Consider the following 13182-nt stretch of genomic DNA (forward strand, 5'->3'; position numbering starts at 1 on the left):
GGATATCACTCTATATAAATAAAACACTGATGGCCAGTGACCAGGCAGGAAGTATAGGCGGGACAAAGAGAGAGGAGAATTGGGGAAACAGGAAGAAGGAGGAGAGACATTGCAGCCACCGCCAGGAGAAGCAGCATGTAAAGATGCCGGTAAGCCACCAGCTATGTGGCAAGGTATAGATTTATAGAAATGGGTTAATTTAAGATATAAGAACAGTTAGCAAGAAGCCTGCCACGGCCATACAGTTTATAAATATTATAAGCGTCTGAGTGATTATTTTATATGTGGATTGTGGGACTGTGGGGCTTGGGGAACCTGGAGAGAAGCCCTCCAGCAACAATTTGTGTGCTTCCAAACACTACAAATAGCTTATTGGGTTCTTTTACATGAGGTTAGGCATTTTTTTGTTTGTTTGTTGTAAGGGTCACTGCCCTGAAATGTGTCTTATTCATTTTCTTACTGGCTCATTAGTCAGGTTTATATCAGTTTCCAGGAAGTCTCCATGTGGTTAGATATTAGTTCTTTGGGATATGAATTGCTACTACTGGTTTTCTGATTAGTCTTTTCATATTTTCCTAAGGCATTTTTGCCATGCAAAATGTCATCTGTTTTTAAGGTCCTGTGCTTCAGTTGTGTCACAAAACTCAGGGCCTGCTGTAGTAGAGTTGCTTTGGCTTCAGTGGAAACATATTGTCCTGGCTGTTACTGATTCTGTCTTTACACTGGTATCTAAGCATCTGGGATTGGGAAGATTGTAACTGGAGGTGCTGATATCTTGTCTGTGTTGGGTGGGTGTTTTGCTCTTTGGTTTATGATACCCTCTCTTGTTCTTATGGCATCGCTACGTGTGGCCTGGTAGGACATTCTTCTGGGATCCTGCTAGGTTGGCCACTAGAGGTTCCAAGTGAAAGGTGTATGTATTAGGAGCTGGCACTTAGGCGTGAGGATGGGCTAGAAGAGGTGAGGAGGTTCCCAGGAGGGACGAAAGCAGGTTGTGCCACCAGGATCTGCTTCGTCCCCCAGGAATGGGAGCAGAGAGGAAGGAGAGGACTGCTGCAGTGCTGGGGATGATGCTGGGGGGCTGGTTATTATAGAGGAGAGCCAGAGCAGCGACAATCTAAAGCTCGGGTGAGTACCTGCTTCTCTGTCAGGTTGTCTATTGGGTTCCCATAGAAAGCCTGCTGGAATGGGGGCTGGGATAACAGGGCGAGTAGGGAGAAAGGTTGGAGGGGAAGTCTGGATGGGGGTTGCGGGCTGGGAGTGAGGGGTGGGCACAGTAGGCAGTCTTCTAAAGAGATGAGGATGAGTCTGGGGGATTGGATTTGGAGGAGAGGGGGAAGCTGTGAAGATGTGCAGTTAGGCTACCTGCTTCCCTGGCCTGAATGACCTTAGGGTTCCCAGGGAATGGCTGCTGGAGTTGGTGACTGGGGAAAGGGGATGAGTTTGGGGAAACAAATTTTGGAGGGGAAGGTCTATGTGTTCCATTGGAGATAGAGGTAGGGAGAGAGGGAGGGTGCATCAGGAGACAGAAAGGGAGTGGATCCAGGTGGGAGGGAGGTGAGGGGAAATTGTGAGGAGTGGAGGGAGGGGAAACCATGATCAGGATATATTGTGAGAAACAAAAATGTGTTTTTAATAAAATAAAAACTTCTGTTTTATTGCTTCATTTATTAATTGTGTGCATGCATGTGTCTGTGTATAAGTATGTGCACATGATGCAGTGCCCATGGGGTCTGGATGAGTGTGTCAGATGTCCTGGAGTTGGCGTTACATACAGGAAGGTAAGCCACCTGACACTTGAGTGCTGGGAATTAAACTCAGATCCTCTACAAGAAGAGTATACATTCTTAACTGATAAGCTACCCTTTCAACCTACAAAATTTATTTTTAAGGTGATTTATGAATTTTGATTTTAAAAATAGTTATTATATTTATATTTATTATTATTAGTGTGTGTGTGCGTGTGCGTGTGCGTGTGTGTGTGTGTGTGTGTGTGTGTGTTGGAGGTCAGAGGACAAATTTTGGAAGTTGCTTCTCTGCTTCTCTCCTACCATATGAATCCTGGGAATTGAACTCAGATACTCAGACTTGGGAGCATGTACCTTAATGGCTGAGGTTTCTTGCCAACCTAACTTGATTTTTTTAACAGGTTATTTCTAGAGAAGTTTTGAATTTGTTGTAACATTGGTCTTGAGTGTAAGACAAATTTTCCATAAACGTCTTGCTTCCACATATGCAGAGCCTACCATACTTTCAGCATCCTTACTCTAATGGCTCATTTGTCAAAATGGATGAACCAACATTGACATGTCATTATCCTCCACAGTCTTTAGCTAATAATAGAGATCACTGTTGATACTGTACATTCTGTAGGTTTGTATCAATTTATAATGTGATGTTTCTATCATTATATTGTCTCTACCCTAAGAGTCATTTGTACTTTGCAAATTCATCCATCATTCCCTGGCTGACCTCAGACAACTGCGGATCATATGTTTCCATAGATGAACTTTTTACAGAAGTCATCCTGTAAGAGTGACATAGTATTTTTCAGATTGACTTCTCTCACTTAATAAAATGCACTTTGGTTTCTGTTTGTCTTTCTGTGGTTTGGTAGCTAATTTCTTTTTAGTGCTGAGTAGTGCTGCATTCTCTGGATGCACCATACTTTTATCTATTCCTTCAACCATTGAAGGATATCATTTAAACACAGTTGTACAGATATTGGTTGGAATGTAAGTTTTCAACTCTGAGTAAATACTAAAAGTGAAAATTCTGGATTATATGGAAAAAGTCTATTTACTGCTATTTCAAAAGTGCTATTTGATAAATTATCTCCACTACATTTCTTTACCATTATAGCAAATGAGAGTTCCTATTGCTGCCTGTCCCTGTCAAGGTCTGGTCCATTTTAGTAGTAGTGAAGTGGCATGTATTTGTTATTTTGTTTTGCATTTCTACAATAGCATTACATGGAGTATCATGTCCTATGCTTATGTGGTATTTTTGTTGCATCTTTGGTGAGATGACTGCAGAGATCTTTGACTCATTTTCAAGTTTGGTTGTTCCCTTTCTTATTGTTGAATTTTTAGAATTCTTTGTATGTATTTAAACAGTAGTTCCTTATCAGCTATGTTGTTGACTGTGTATAGACCCCCAGTGTATAGCTCGTTTCTTCATGCTATTGCTACTGTCTTTCACAGAGTAGAAAATTTTGATTTAAATAAAGCCTAGCACCTCAGTTATTCATTTTATACCATTGCTCTTGTATCCAAAAGTCACCAAATACAAAGCCATATAATTTTTCCCCTAGATTAGGACATTCATAGTTTTACATTTTACATTTAGACTTGTGATCTGTTTTAAGATAATATTTGTAATGGATATAAGATATTTGTCTAGACCCATATATTTTTCTTGTGAATGTCTAACTATTTCAATACTATTTGCTGTAAATTCTGTGTTTTCTCCATAAGTTGGCTTTGTTTCTTTGTAAAAGACCAGATGATGCTAGTTCTCTGGGTCTCTTTCTGGGCTTTCTTTTCTACTGTGTTAATCTGCTTGCCCACTCTTCTGCTAATTTCAGTTTCTTGATTACAGTAGCCATTAGCATTGAAGGTGAGTAGTGTCAATTTTCCAACATTTTCTTTTCCTTCAGTAGCATAGTGACTATTTTTGTTCTTTTGTCTTTCTTGATAATAAAATTGGTTTGCTGATAGCCAGAAAATGATGTGTCAGAATTTTGAGTGAGATTGGTTTTAGTCGATAAGACCAAATAAGGAAAAACTAACATCCTAACAATATTGAATTTGCCTCCCCATGAATGGGAACTATCTTTCGAATTAGTCTCCTTTGATTTCTTCCTTTTTTTTTTTTACTTTTCACTCATGATAGTCTTGTACATTTGTTAGATATGTACTCAGGTTTTGCATTTGGAAGATTATAAAAATTATTTTGTACATTTAATTTCATATTCAACTTATTCAGTGGTATTGTATAGAAAAGCAGTTGACTTTTGTACATTAACCTTACACAGTGCTGCCGCATTATAACTGATTATTAGGTCAGGGACTTTTTGTGGTTGATATTTTTTGGACTTTTTCAATAGATTTTCATTATGAACTATGAAGAAAGGCAGCTTTGTTTCTTCTTCCCTTTCCTCTGCCTGCTCATCTTACTGCATAACCTAGGACTTCCAACATTCTCTTGATGAGCAGTCGTCATTGGGGCATCTGTCCTTTGCCCTGACCGTAGGGTGAAAGCTGCTCACATCTCACCATTATATGTAACAGTGATTGTGTGGTTTGCAGATGTTTTTATTAAGATGTAAGTTTAGGGAGTTACCCTATGTTTGTGGTTCATGGGAGTTTTTAAAAAATTATGAATGACCGATGACTTTCCTAAATGTTTCTCTATACCTACTGATATGATCATATGATTCTTTTCCGTTTTAGCTTGTTTATGTGATGGGTTATCTAATTGATTTTTGAGAGTTTAACCACATACCTATGACAAATCATATTTGGTTTTGGTTGAGTAATTGATTTTACACCTGTTGGATTCAATTTCCTTGAGGATTTTGCATTTATATTCATAAGAAATACTGATCTGAAGGTTTCTTTTCTTTTAATAGATTGTGGATTTTAAGTCATAATAGAGAGGTTTTTTTCACACTGGTTGTAAAGGAATTCTCCTGTGTTTTCTTCTAGTTTCTCTCTGGTTCAACCTTTATATATTAAAAGTCTTAATCCATTTAATCCATATCATTGTGAGTTAGAATGCAGTCTTTATTTTTCTGGGGACATAGCCAGTTATTCTTATGCCACTCTTTGGCATCATACTGCAGTAAAAAGTGGACCTTAGTAAAACATAAATCGTATTTGAATAGAATTTTGAGATGCTGTGTATGTACTGAATTCTGATTGTTTTTGTGTTGATTTCGGTGTCTGCCTGCCAGTCAACTCTCTTAGTATATAATAGAGGTTGTAAAGGGCAAAACCTTCTGGGGACTCCTTTCTGAGAATTATCATCAGTGCTGTATTTGAAGATTAATTTCATTTTTCTTTCCCTACATTATATATATGAAAATATAAATACTTTGTGCTAGTTAAGTGACTTTATTGACTCCCTATATTTGGTAATATTTCTTAAATGTAACAAGAGTATATTTTATCTGTCTATCTATCTATATATATTAATTTAAAATTTTTAAGTTTATAAACTTTATCATGAAAAACTTGCAAACAAAAACAGCACACACAAAAGTAAACCAGTGCAAAGTCTATACAATGTACTGAACTTTTATACAGTTAGAATAGAATTCGAACTGAAGCTATGGAGCTTTGCATTAAACTTTACACTGTCAGTATTGAATATATTTTATCCACTTATCCACCACTGAAAACTAACAATCAAATGACAGAATTAGAATTCTTTTGTTTATAGAAGTTGGATCCTGATATGTAGGTACATGCTTATGCAGTACATTTTTGGAACTGTACTGGTTTTCTTGTATCTTCTGAGACAATGGCTTGTTCCAATTACCTTTCTTTGATTATTATCTTCCAATTTACCATACCATAATTATTGGAAAGTAATTCTAACAGCTAATACTGATAAACTAGAATTTGCAAAGATAATATTTTAGAGGTATTTTTTAAAAGGAGTAACAAAATGCTTTGGATAGAAGAAAGTTGGAGGAGAAACAAGTTATTAGTTTTGAAAAAAGTTTCATCGAATGAGGGAACTTGGACAAATAATTATGCAAGGCCCCTCTTTTTCCCCACCATTCCCACAAGCATTTATATTTCCATTATTTCACTCAGTGCTGGATTTGCAAGGTGAAGCTTTTTGTTGTGACTCCCATGGCTTGGGAACCAAAGCGTCTCAGCTGCCTCACTCTAAGCAATTGCTGTCCCAGTTCCATTTGGTCCTCTTTGTGAGCTATGCTTAAAGAGCTAAAGTTGCAGACTTAACTTTGTCTTGCTTATATATATGTGTACAAAAGGTGCCTGCTTTCATTTTCTTCATATTACAGAGATGGAGGTTGTAATATAATGGTGATGTTTCTTTTTCCTGTACTTCAGCCAGGTTAGCCTCTCCTAAAATGAACCTTAGTGAAGAAATGGACTGTCTTCATCTTTCAGTCCTGAGAGCAAGAGCTTTTATTTATTTTTTAGCACCTAGGTACAATAGGACACTTCTTTATCAGCCTGTGAGTAGCAGCAACAGTTTCATTTCAAGCTTTCTTGTTTGTTAGATTCCTAAATAAAATCCAGGTTTTGAAAGAGCTTGTCTCCCTGATATTTGAATGGCATTTTAATAAGCCCTTTGAACAGATTTAAACATATTTCACACCAGCTTTCCTTTTGAAGCCAAATCATACCGGTTTTGTTTAGCTTTCTAATCCTTTAATCATTTTCCCCAGCATGGATCCGCATGCTTCGCATCCCTCTATAGACTCCACAACTGGACTAAGTTCTTCCATAAAGTCTAATCAAGATGGCATGAAACAGAAGCATCATTCCTTAGCTGTTTGTTATGTGTTCCAGCAGACACTATTTCCAGAACTGCCTTGTTCTAGTTGAGCATGACCACAGCATTTCATACTTTTAGACCTATTGCCTACCTTAAGGGAATGTGGTGTGTGTGTGTGTGTGTGTGTGTGTGTGTGTGTGTGTGTGTGTGATGAAGATGAACTTGGCATGAATGAACACAGGGCACTGAGATAGGGGCCTGTACTACTGGGTTTAAATCTGTTTTTACTACCATGAAATTAATTATAATTTTTAAACAAGAAACACTTGGTCTTTATTTTGCAGTGCAGCTTAAAAAATTAGTAGTTGATACTGTTTGTAGTTGACCAGAGGACATGGTTGGTGAGTCATAACCTGTGTCTAAGCCAGCCTCAGTTGTTATGACAGCTAGTAGTGACTGTAGCTGCATTTACAGTGGTGATGAAATTGGATTAGAAATTTGTGTCCCCCCCTTGGTCTCTCATTTCCCCCAGTGGGCTTGAGTAAGTGTTCTCAGTTTATCTCTTGGATCGCTGGTCTCCCAAGTTTGTCAACTGTTCATGGCTACATTTATGTCAATTCAGGCATTTCATGCATGTTTGTTCATGGAATTTGAACTTTTAGAAGCCAGCATTCATTCCTCCCAGAAGATTCTTTGTTGGGAATCCCTTCTGTCTTCTGTGGCCTTCCAGCTTATTGCCTCTTTCCCCAAAAGGTGTCTCCTTGTTTTTAAGAGTTCTTATCCTCTTTGCTTTGTTTATTCAGCACAATTTTGTGCATCAATCTCCCAGCAAAATTTTAGATTTTCCCTGTCTCTGCAAAGGAAATGGAAGTTAACATAAGGAATTCTATCTAGGGCAGACGTTTGCAGTCAAAATCCATATCTGGATTCTGAGATGTGCAGGGAAGTCATAAGACTTTTCACTTTTATTTTTCTTTACTATAAAGCTAAATCTGTATCTAATCTCACTTACATACAGCAAATGTAACTTTTAATGATTGTCCTATTGTACAAATTGGCTGATTTATCAGCTTATTTGTTTATTTTTCTTGTAGCTTAACAAACAACAGTTGCAGTTACTGAAAGAACGGTTCCAGGCCTTCCTCAACGGGGAAACTCAGATAGTAGCAGATGAAGCCTTTTGCAATGCAGTCCGGAGTTACTATGAGGTGAGTTTACAGAGCTCTGTTTTGGGAACTGTGATGCTTTCTGGGACCATTTAAAGACTGTCACTGGTACAGCATTGAGTCTTTGAGCTTTTGACTTTCTCCAAAGGATTGTCACTTCTATTTTGCAATTTAAAAACTCTAATTCCACGGCCTGGTTTTGAGAGATAAATAAAATTGGAAACAACTCACATTGTTTGTGAAGAAAACTATTTAGAGTCATCTTCTGGCAGTGGCTGATACAGCTGTGTCTAGCTATCTTCCTGTTCACATTCACAAATGATCCTTTTTAATCAGGATTTCAATAGTAAATCACGATCTTATGCCAGTTTGTTCTCTAAGCTTTATAATAATTAAGGGCACTAATTAATTTTAAGAGAATGCATTTTCTTTTCTTATTGAATGAATAATACCACCAATTCCATCTTGCTGTTATTTCTGATTTCAGCTTGTGACTCAAATGGGAATTTTCTGTGTATTTCCTGTGAGCAGTTTTCACAAATGAACATGAGTTTGTTTCAGTGAATTGCCAATAGATGTTAAGTTGGAGAGTTCACTTATGTCCTAAGCATCTCAGAGCCATTTGGGGAATGGATTCCTTTCATTGTGCAAATGCTTTCAACGTTTCATCTGAAGAAACATGACATACAACACATCTTAGGCTACTGCAAAATTGAAATCATGGAAACTAAATATTCTGAACTTCTCTGAGGCAGGGAGTATTGTCATGTACAAAACAAAATATTTATGATTTACGGATGATATGTTATCTAATATACCACTGCACGAGTATATATTGAATTGAAGGAACATTGGCAGTTATTAAAGATTTGCTTACCAAGTATGCATGACAAATCTGGGAGCTATAGTAGATATATTGTCTAATTTGATCTCAACTGACTATCTTAAGAAAATAGGACTTATGTCTTAACCTTGAAAGTCATGGCACACTAAGAGAAAAGGGGTAATTAAATAGATAGGTGAGTTTCTTTTACTATCTGTATAACTTTTGTATAAATCAAAAATTATTCCAAAATAAGTATTTTCTTTTTCTAAATCACTTCAAGATTCATTTTAAAACCTACAATGGCCGAGATAGTGGGTATTAGTAAAAGTAAGGAAACATAATAGGGCACCTAGAAATATACTACTACAATAAAATTATTTTTGACCAAAGAGCAGCTACAATACAGTGGAGAAAAGATAATCATTTTAATTCAGAACATGTGATGGAACAATTGTATACCCACATGCAAAAAGTTAAGCTGTATTTGGAAGGTATGCCTTTCACAAAATGAAATAATTGAATCATAGACTTAAATGTAACACTACACAACTCCAAAAGGATTCAGAAATAATAAATATGACCTGGGTTGTGCCTTAACTTCATCCCTGAGAAAAGAAAACAATTGATGGAACCTAAAAAAATACAATCTTCTCTAAAAGAGATACTGACAAATGAATGAAAAGCTACACTGTAGACTTTTGTGAAATACTTGCAGAAGACATACCTAATAAAGGGTTAGTATCCAACATATGTGAAAAACTCTTAAGAATTGACTAACAATGATTTTCTCTGCTGAGTAGTATTCCATTGTATATATGTACCACATTTTATTTATCCATTCTTCCGTTGAAGGGCATCTAGGTTGTTTCCAGGATCTGTCTATTACAAACAATGATGATATGAACATAGCTGAGCAAGTACCCTTGTGGTATGATTGAGCATTCCTTGGGTATATGCCCAAGAGTGGTATAGCTGGGTCTTGGGGGAGATTGATTCCCAATTTTCTGAGAAAGTGCCATATTGTTTTCCAAAGTGGTTGTACAAGCTTGCATTCCCACCAGCAGTGGAGGAGAGTTCCCCTAGCTCCACATCCTCTCCAGCATAACCTGTCTTCAGTATTTTTGATCTGAACCATTCTGACAGGTATAAGGTGGTATCTCAGAGTCATTTTGATTTGCAATTCCCTGATGATTAGGGATGTTGAGCAATTCCTTAAATGTCTTTCAGCCATTTGAGCTTCCTCTGTTGAGAATTCTCTGTTTAGTTCTATAGCCCAATGGACTGTTGGGCATTTTGGTGTCTAATTTCTTGAGTTCTTTATATATTCTGGATATCAGCCCTCTGTCAGATGTGGGGTTGGTGAAGACCTTTTCCCATTCTGTAGGCTGTTGCTTTGCCTTGTTGACCGTATCCTTTGCTCTACAAAAGGTTCTCGGTTTCAAGCGGTCCCATTGATTGATTATTTTCTCAGTGTCTGTGCTACTGGTGTTATATTTAGGAAGTGATCTGCTATGCACAATGGAATACGACTCAGCAGAGAAAAACAATGACATCATGATTTTTGCAGGCAAATGGATGGATCTAGAAAAAATCATCCTGAGTGAGGTAACCCAGACTCAGAAAGACAAACATGGTATGTACTCACTCATAGGAGGATACTAGATGTAAAACAAAGATGACTAGACTGCTACTCACAACTCCAGGGAGGCTACCTAGAAAACAGGACCCTAAGAAAGACACAGGGATCGCCCAATGACAGAGAAATGGATGAGATCTACATGAACAACCTGGATGAGAGTGGGGTAATGAAGGGCAAGGGCCGAGGGAAAGAGATCTTAGGGAGGTGGGAGATCCTAGCTGGATCAAGAACAGAGAGGGAGAACAAGAAATAAGAGACCATGATAAATGAAGACCACATGAGAATAGGAAGAATCAAAGTACTAGAGAGGTCCACAGAAATCCACAAAGATACCTCCACAATAGACTACTGGCAATTAGTGAGAGAAAGCCCAGACTGACCTACTCTGGTAATAGGATGGTCAAACACCCTAATTGTCGTGCTAGAAACCTCATCCAATGACTGAGGGAACTGGATGCAGAGATCCACGGCCAGGCCCCAGGTGGAGCTCCAGGAGTCCAATTGGCGAGAAAAAGGAGGGTTTGTGTGAGTGAGAATTCTTGAGACCAAGATTGGAAAAAGCACAGGGACAAATAGCCAAATGAATGGAAATGCATGAACTATGAACCAATAGCTGAGGAGTTCCCAACTGGATCAGGCCCTCTGGATAAGTGAGACAGTTGATTAGCTTGATCTGCTTGGGAGGCATCTAGGCAGTGGGACCAGGTCCTGTCCTCAGTGCATGAGCTGGCTGTTTGGAACCTGGGGCTTATGCAAGGACACTTAGCTCAGCCTGGGAGGAGGGGACTGGACCTGTCTGAATTGAATCTACCAGGTTGAACCCAATCCTCGGGTGAGTCTTTGCCCTGGAGGAGATGGGAATGGGGGGTGGGCTGGGGACGGGGGGGGGGGGGGGAGGGAGGACAAGGGAATCCATGGATGATATGTAAAATTAAATTATAAAATAAAATTTAAAAGAAAGAATTGACTCATAATGAAACAGAATAAAATATCACCATCCCTAATTTCAAGCTGTACTACAGAGCTGTGGTAATAAAAACTGCATGGTATTGCCATAAAAAGACATGTTGATCAATGAATTGAATTGAAGATCCAGATGTAAATCCACATACCTATGAAACTTGATTTTTGATAACAAAAAAAGCAAAAATATACAATAAAAAAGAAAGTATCTTCAACAAGTGGTGCTGATCTAACTGGATGTTAGTATGTAGAAGAATACAAATAGAGCCATCTCTATCAGCCTGCACAAATTTCAAGTCCAAGTGGATCAAAGACCCCAAAATAAAACCAGATACAGCAAACCTGATAGAAGAGAAAGTGGTGAATAGCCTTGAACACATTGGCACTGGAGACTACTTCCTGAACAGAATACCAATATCACAGGCGCTAAGATTGACAATTAATAAATGGGATCTCATGAAACTGAAAAGCTTCATGAGTGTCAAAGGACACTGTCAGTAGGGCAAAACAGTAGTCCACAGAATGGAAAAAGACCTTCACCATCTCCACATCTGACAGTGGGCTAATATCCAAAATATGTAAAGAACTCAAGAAACTAGACGTCAACAAACTAAATAATCCAATTAAAAATAGGACATAGATCAAAATAGAGACTTCTCAACAAAGGAATCTCAAATGGCTGACAATCACTTAAAGAAATGTTAAATATCCTTAGCCATCAGGGAAATGCAAATCAAAATGAATGTGAGATTCTATCTTATACCTGTGAGAATTTGTAAGTTCAAAAACACAAGTGACAGTTCATGCTGGAGAGGATGTGGAGCAAAGGGAACATTCCTCCACTGCTGGTAAGAGTTAAAACTTACACAGCCACTTTGGAAATCAAAATGGTGGTTTCTCAGAAAATTGAGAATAGATCTACCTCAAGACCCAGCTATATCACTCCTGGGAATGTACCCAAAGGACACTTCATCCTATCACAAGGACACTTGCTCAACTATCATAGCAGCTTTATTTATAATAGCCAGAAACTGAAAACAACCTAGACGTCCCTCAACTGAAGAATGGATAAAGAAAATGTGGTACATTTACACTCAGCTGTTAAAAACAATGACATCAAGAAATCTACAGGCAAATGGATAGAACTATACAAAAATCATCCTGAGTGATTTAACCCAGATTTAGAAAGGCAAATATGGTATGTACTCATTTATAAGTGGATATTAGCTGTAAAGTAAAAGATAATCATGCTACAGTCCACAGACCTAGAGAGACTAAGAAGCAATGAGGGCTTAGGTGGGGGATGCATGAACCTCATTATGAAGGGGGAATACAATAGATTTTGAGCGTGAACTTGGGGTAGATGGGGATGGGAAGAAGAGGGATCAGGTTGGATGGGAGAGGGAGAAAATACTGAGAGAAACGACTGGAATTGTGGGGGCATTTCAGAGGTAAAGTAGAAATGTACTGCAATGGAAGCTCCATGGAATCTACGAGAGTAACCCTAGCAAAGACTCCTAGTAAGTAACAGGTGTCATGGAGCCTGAACTGGCTATCTTCTGTAACCAGGCAAGGCTTCAAGTGGAAGGATCGGGACACCAACCCAGCCAAACCTTCAACCTACAATTTGTCACGCAGAGTGTTCTGAGACTGGAGTCCTAGCAGGATTGTCATCAAAGAGACCAGAGAGACTCCATCTAGCAACTGTTGGGAGCAGATGCAGAGTCCCACAGCCAAACATTAGGCAGAGCTCAGGGAGTCCTGTGGAGGAGTGGGAGAAAGATTTGGAGGAACCGGAGGGGTCAGGGACACCATGAGAACAAAGTCCACAAAATCAACTGACCAGGACTCATGGGGGCTCAAAAAGATCAGGGAGTTTGTAGGGGTCTGACGTAGGCCCTCTGCATATATGTTATGGCTGTGCTGCTTCTTCTTCTGGTGGGATTCCTAACAGTGGGAGCAGAGGCTGTCTCTGACTCTTTTGCCTGACTTTGTGACCCTTTTCTTATTATTGCCTTGTCTAGCCTTGATGTAATGGTATGTGCCTGGTCTTATTGTGGCTGGTTATGCTGTATTTGGTTGATGTCCATGGGAGTCCTGCTCTTCTGGTA

The 13182-nt window shown here is 38.6% G+C and overlaps 1 protein-coding gene across 14 annotated transcripts in view; it reads left to right on the forward strand.

Annotated features, from left to right (window-relative positions):
- Cadps2 (calcium dependent secretion activator 2) overlaps positions 1-13182 on the forward strand; it is a 552385-nt gene that overhangs the window by 138668 nt on the left and 400535 nt on the right. For all 14 annotated transcript variants that reach the window (XM_037203488.1, XM_037203487.1, XM_037203485.1 and 11 more), the window contains exon 2: positions 7572-7685. In XM_037203488.1, coding sequence (XP_037059383.1) covers positions 7572-7685 — 114 coding nt within the window. The remainder of the gene's footprint in view (positions 1-7571; positions 7686-13182) is intronic.

The sequence above is a fragment of the Peromyscus leucopus genome, chromosome 3, assembly GCF_004664715.2.
Source record: "Peromyscus leucopus breed LL Stock chromosome 3, UCI_PerLeu_2.1, whole genome shotgun sequence".
NCBI lineage: Eukaryota > Metazoa > Chordata > Mammalia > Rodentia > Cricetidae > Peromyscus > Peromyscus leucopus.